This window comes from Arvicanthis niloticus, chromosome 16, assembly GCF_011762505.2.
Source record: "Arvicanthis niloticus isolate mArvNil1 chromosome 16, mArvNil1.pat.X, whole genome shotgun sequence".
In the NCBI taxonomy this organism is placed as follows: Eukaryota; Metazoa; Chordata; class Mammalia; order Rodentia; family Muridae; genus Arvicanthis; species Arvicanthis niloticus.
Window position 1 is genome coordinate 71,348,776 of NC_047673.1, and position 6,548 is coordinate 71,355,323.

The 6,548-nt window shown below is 45.5% G+C and overlaps 1 protein-coding gene across 1 annotated transcript; it reads right to left on the reverse strand.

Annotated features, from left to right (window-relative positions):
• Positions 1–454: 454 nt before the first annotated feature.
• LOC117721389 (coiled-coil domain-containing protein 121-like) lies at positions 455–2,185 on the reverse strand. Its single transcript, XM_034519952.2, has one exon. It carries the CDS (start codon positions 2,097–2,099, stop codon positions 1,128–1,130), a length of 972 nt encoding a protein of 323 aa, XP_034375843.1. The 5' UTR covers positions 2,100–2,185; the 3' UTR covers positions 455–1,127.
• Positions 2,186–6,548: the final 4,363 nt, after the last annotated feature.

Here is a 6,548-nt window from a genome sequence, read left to right on the forward strand (position 1 = left end):
ATGGCTCCCTTTACCTTCCAGTTATCTGTGTTCAATTTCAGTCCAAAATCAAGTGAAAAATTCTGGAAAGAAGCAATTCATAAACTTCGTGTGTCTGAGTAGTGTGGCAATTGTACAATGCTGGCATCACATAAGGGTCACAAAGCATCCTTGCCCTGTACATCCATGCTTTATACACTACCACCTGTTAGTCAGTGACGAAATGGCCTGACCCCAAGTCATGATGCTTGCATTATCTGCCTGTTGCACCTCATCACATTCGTGTTCTGTCACTTCAAAAGGGTGGCAATAGTATAATAAAATATTGAGAGATATAGTATTTTTATTACATTTATAAATCTGAGGGTATTAAGAAGTAATTACAGGTAAATTTTGTTTTTAACAACACTGTTTAATGGATATATATATATATATATATATATATATATATATATATATATTTGTTTTTCACCGGCAATGTTAAAAGTAGATGATAAGGCACATTGGAAAGCTAATTCACCTTTTAATTCTATTTTAAAAGAACCTATTTTACATATAAATAAAGCTGAAAATTCTGATCAGTTACCTCGAAATTTTCATTGCCAATAATTTCTGATTAACATGAAGCTGGCTATGTTTTTTTCCCATGCAGGGGCATCACCAAAATATAAGACTACTCTTCCAGACCAGAACCCATAGTTCAACAAAACAGTTCATCACAAATGCAAACATGCAACCCCTCTAAACAAACAAACCCCTACAATTTAAAATAAGATTCCTATTTGCTTCAAATGGCCCAAAATACATAGAACATACAAGTTATGCAGTGTACTTTGTGGACTGCAGAGTACACACTAAGAAAAAAGCAAGTGTGGTAAAATACATGTCCTAACTAGGTACTCTGAGAATTTCAAATGCTACTATAAAAATGAGTGGTATAACCTATTAAAAAGTTTTCCAAGTGTTCTAAATCTCTGGAATCTACAACAGCCCCAGGGATGCAGACAGCCAAGATGTGGGTCCCAGGCTAGGAGCACAACCCATGCTGCAAGCAACTGCCCTTCCTGAAAGTATGTTTCTATTCTTCACAAAGGATACTTTTCGGATTGTAGATTATTCCCTGGGCTCCAATTCAGTTGTAGTAGCCGTTACTTTGAACTTGTTCTTGATTTGGTGCTCGGCATGGTCTTTGAAGCTCTCTGTTCCTTGAGGCATGGATTATGACCACGATGATGGCGCTCGCGTTCTGCCTGCAGCCGCTGCCGCCCTCTGGTCAAGGCTTCTAGGTACCACTGCTGCTCCTTCACCAGCTGCCGACGCTTTTCCAGCTGGCTCCTCACAACATCCAATCTGGTGTACTCCTGGCTCAGTTGCTGAAACTCCCTGCGTAGCTGTTGGTTCTCCTTGTGGAGGCTGCCACAGAACTCAGAATGGGCCTGCTTGGCTGCTAGCGCCAAGGCCTTGTACTTCCTCATAAGCCCTGTGGTGTTGACCTGCCCCAGCTCCATCAGGTGCCATTCTTCCAGCTCCTTCTCCATCAGTGCCTTTTCCCGCAGGAACCGGAAGTGTGCCTCCTGATCCTTGGCCGCAGTCTCATCTCGGACTTTCTCTTGGTCCTTCTTTAAGGCCTGTATTTTCGTGTCCTGCCTCTCCTTTATCTTGTAAACTGGCTCCAGTGCCTGCAGCTGCTGCTTCAAATCCTTCTGGGTCTTTCTGCCCTGTAGGAGCTGGTCTTGAAGAGCTGCATTTCTCCGGTTGTATCTGGATGCCAATTCTTGTCTCCTTCGTTCTATCTCGCCACATTCTTGGACGTACTGCTTCCACGCCGCCTCCTGTTTCTTTTCCCACTGTTCCTTATTTTTCCGCAGGTATTCCATGAAAAGCTGGTTTTCAGCCTGCACGCGGTATTTTTCCTCTAGTAGCTGCCTGCTGTCCTTCAGCAGCCTGTCCCGCCGGCACTTATTTTCTTGGATTTGCTGGCTCAGCTCCTTCATCGCCACCACTGTCTTCCTTTTTACCCGTTTCTCCAATCTCGTTAGCAACTTTGGCTTGAGATATGTATTTAGAATAGTAAGGTGTGGTGTTGGCGGGGGTGTACCTCTAGGGCTCTGGGCAAGCATGCTCCTGGAACCCCCAGGTCAAAGAGAGTGACTGCAGGAGAGCAAGGCCTGGCTGGTGGTTTGTTGTTTCAGGGCACAGCGTCCTGAGCAAATGTTCCCAAGGTTTCTCCCTCTGGTGGTCAAGGCGACCAAGCTATACCCAGCCTGCCAGGAAGTCGCAGAGCTCACTCAGGGCAGCCTCAGAGTCAGTCAGTCCAGGGCTGGCTTTGATCTCTGGGTGTTCACTAGGAGACCAGAGATCTTGTTTCAAGCTGGCGAGCTCCGTCCTGGGGACCCCTCTGGCCTTGCTCTCCTGGGACCAGCGCTTCTCCCGGTTCGCAGTTCAGCAGCCCCTCCCGTTCTCTGCACGCTAGCAGAGGTATAGCCAGGCTCATGTCTGCAGTGCTGGGGGTGTGAGTCTGCAGGATAAATGGCGACACCTAAGGCTGGGGTGGGTTGTTTGCGGATCCTCAAGTTCCCTTCAAGGCCCCTTGGTCTAGTAGGCTGCCTCAAGTGCGTCCTCGCGGCATGCTGGGTACTACTGATCATGGAGTGGTCACCGCTGATGATAGTGCGTTGAAGGCGAAATTACTGGGTTCTTGAATCCTAGAGCCTATAAGTAACTAGAAATGCCTGAATCTTATCTCTAGGATATAACGGCGTGTGACTTTGGGCTATTTGTTTAACTGAGGCACTTGCCTCCCCTCACACTTGGGATCATGGTCTATCAGCTGCACAATGCTACACCATACATTACTTCATCTGATCTTTTCAAAAATGCTAGGTGGAGAGCATTAAAGAACCCCCACAACAGAGATGCTAATCTCCAAAGGGATTTCCTAGGGGAAAGAAAGAATGAGAATCAGAACTTCTTGGGTTAGGATGGGTATGTTTTTATCTAGTCATTCTTTTTTTCAAAATAGTTACTGAGGAAGCCCTGCCCCTATTTTTCTTACTTGAAAGAATTTTAACTTTTTACAAGACTTTAAGGTAGACTTTATTGTCATGATATGTAAAGCAATTTGTCCAAGATCCTACAGAGTTACTATAAAGTTTACCCATCTTCTCATCCAACAAATGGGCAGGTAGCCTAACACCCATTTTGTGGGTCAGTTGGGATATACCACTCAGTATGTCTCGAATTTTAGAGATTGTTATCACTCTTCCCCACCCCATGTCCAGCAAGTCTTCATTGTGTTGTGGCTGTGCAGTATGAGTGTGTGTGCAGTGTGTATGTGTGTGTGTGCAGTGTGTATGTGTGTGTGTGCAGTGTGTATGTGTGTGCAGTATATGTGTGCTTGGTGTGTGTGCAGTATGTGTGTGTACAGTATGTGTGCACGCAGTATGTACGTGTGTACAGTGTATGTGTGTGCAGTGTGTGTGTGTGTCTGTGTGTGTGTGTGCAGTGTGTGTTTGTGGGGGTGTCATACTCAACCACATGTGCTTTTCTATCTTTTCTTTCTGTCAAACAGTCACACTGTTTGTTGTCCAAGCCAGTGCCAGAAAGTTCAGACAGAACAGGTGACAGAACAGTGTTTGTCCTCATGTTGTTCCAAGGAGGGCAGAGAAAACAAACCTGCTTGACTTTTAGCGTTTGCCAACATAGTCGGCTCAGATTCCAAGTCCAGGCCTCACCACACAGTGTGTGAGGTGGCTGAAGTTGAGAGGGGTTTTAGGCCAGGCCTGCACAAGCACCAGCAAAGTCCATATAAAACATCTAAGATGATTTAGGACAAACAATCATTCAAGATTTCTGAACCAGGTGTAAGATTCCAGAGAATCGGTCCTGTGGCTACATGACTGCTGTTCTAAGGACCACCCTCTAATTACCTTCCCTCCCCCTCACAAAGAAACCATCTGCCCAATCCTCAGAAAGCTCCGAGGGGATCCTTCAGATGCTAATATGGCTTAAAGACCTGCCCAGCCTCTGGCAGTCTACACCAGGGGCCTCATTTGCAGACCCAGTTCCTAGTGGTACCAAAGTTAAGGGAGACTGCAGAGTCTCCTGTATGCTGTTCAATGTCTTCATCCTTGAATACAAACAAGACCTCTTAGAGTGCATGAAGATCATTGCCAGAATAGGGCTGAAGTCCACTACTGGCTGAGCTCGTGCTAAGCACTAAGTGTTTCCACATATTGATTTGCAGTCTTCAGCACAGGTTGGAGAAGTGGAACCTACTATCCCATTTTACAGACAAGCATGTGGAGGGTCTAAGAAATAACATCTTCATCCAAGACTATAGATAGTTGAATCTGTCAGGTTCCATGACTCCAGACACCACTGGCTCCCCTGGCAGGACTGTTGTACCCTCACAGAGAGAAAACTCAGTGATTCTCTAACTGCCCAAGCTGTGGCTTCCAGCTATGGCTTCCTAGACTTCTCCCTTAAGATTCTGATTTGGGTGTTGTAGAGGGGAAAGAGGGGTCTGGGGTTAATGCAATGATTCTTGCTATCAGAGTTTGACAAGCACAGTGGTCACATCCCCTCACCCCACAGCCCCAAGCTGGAACTCAGCCGGATGTGTTGATATGAAACCACATGGCTTCTAGAGTCATTGTCCCCATGGAATCTAAATATAAGAAGACACAAAGCCCACATTGGGTAACAGCTCCGCTTCCTACAGTCTCTGATTTCCTGGAGATTCAGGATATGAGACACAGACGAATGCCCTTCACTGGTATAATTGTGCTAACTCATCTGTTGGAGACAGGATTTAGCAGATGCCAGCTGTGACAAAAGCCCAAATAAACCAAACGAGCCCAGCACGACGGACAGTTCTCTGGCCGCCAGACTCACAGCGATTAGTCGGAGACAGCTGCAGACAAGGTAAGGCAGTAATGAGCCAGGATGGGCTGGGCACATCTCCCTTAGAGCAGGTCCCCGGCCATGAACACCACACAGAGCATTGAGGCAGATGATTTTAAAAGCCTTCAACTTAAATTTAGAGAGAAAACTATGAGAAGTCCTTCATGCCGAGGCAATTAAGAGGGTTAAAGGAAAACTGCAAATCGAATCCACGCCCAGGCCAGAGCAAACCTTTTTCTGAATTACAATAGAAGCGGGTGGGGGTGGGTGGGAATTATATCTAACGTTCTGAATGGGCACACAAACATTGAAAGTTTCATCCCTGGTTGTCTGGGATGAAAATGTTTGGTCTTACAGTTGCCCCGAGAGCCGTTTCTGTTGGAGTTGGTTTGCTCTAATAATTCTTCTTAATGATTCCAGTTCTTCTTATGTAGAAGATATATCTGTTAGAAGTATCTGATTCAAATGTGTATGATAAAGATACATAAATAACAAAACTGGCTTTGAAAAGAAAGGAGCCCCCAGCTGGGGAGATGGGCCAGTGGGCTTGCTTCCTGTGGGAGCATGAGGATTGAGTTTAGGCCCCAGAACCTACATAAAAGCCTGGTATAATCACACACCTCTGTAACTTGGTGCTGGGGCTACACTGGGCAGGTGCAGGTGTAGACAGGCAGCTTCTGGAAGCTTGTTGCACCCCAATCTAGCTGAAACAGTGAGCTCTGTATTCAGTGAGAGGCTATGTCTCTAAATAAGATACACAATAATATGTAAAACACCTGACATCAACCTCTGGCCTCCATACCTCCACACATGTACACATACATGTCACACACATATTCATTCATATACACATGCACACACACATGTCATATACATACACACACACACACACACACACATACAAAGTAAATACATAGTTTAAAAGATTGGTGATCCTACTAATAATGCAGAAGGGAGGAATGGTTAGTGAAGTCAGCAGACAGGCTTTTTCCCATAAATCAGTGTGTCCTACCCAATAGAAGCAGGTCATGGGTGATTATATTGCTATGAGACTGTGTAAGGTAGGACTGGGTGACCACAGGGTCAGCCTTCCTTTTCTGTCTTCTCTGACATGAGAATAAAATGTTGGGGCACATGAGGATAAAATGTTCTTCCCTAACTCTATTCAGTTATTGTACCCTGATGCCAGCTCTCCCTACCCCCACCCCTGATATCATGAAAAAGCTGTGCCCAGTGCTCAGTGAGACCATAAGTCCTTCCTGGATCCCACAAACATGTTACTCACTGATTCAGGAAGGAAGCACACACTTGCACACTGTCAGGAATGATTCTGAAAGGTGGCTATTTCCTGGTGCCCCAACCAGAAGCTCTATTGGTGATTCTGCTATTGGGTTCCACCCATATGAACATTTCCCATCATGCTATGGATCTTATACTCCCAATGAGAGACATTGTTCCACCCATCATCTTTGGTCCAGAGTTCAAATTTGATCATCTAACTACTGTCAGTGGCATTAAGGAGACACTATGATGGCGAGGCTGTGGGGAGAGCTTGCCAGCCCAAAGGGTTGAATTTTCAGGTCAGTCAATACATTAAGTAGGGATTTGCTCCATGTCTTTTGGGAAGGGGATGGACTTGTCATACCCATTTTTTTAGATGAGGA

Excerpts from the sequence above, each read along its gene's own strand:
- LOC117721389 (XM_034519952.2), bottom strand. The coding sequence starts at position 2,099 with ATGCTTGCCCAGAGCCCTAGAGGTACACCCCCGCCAACACCACACCTT.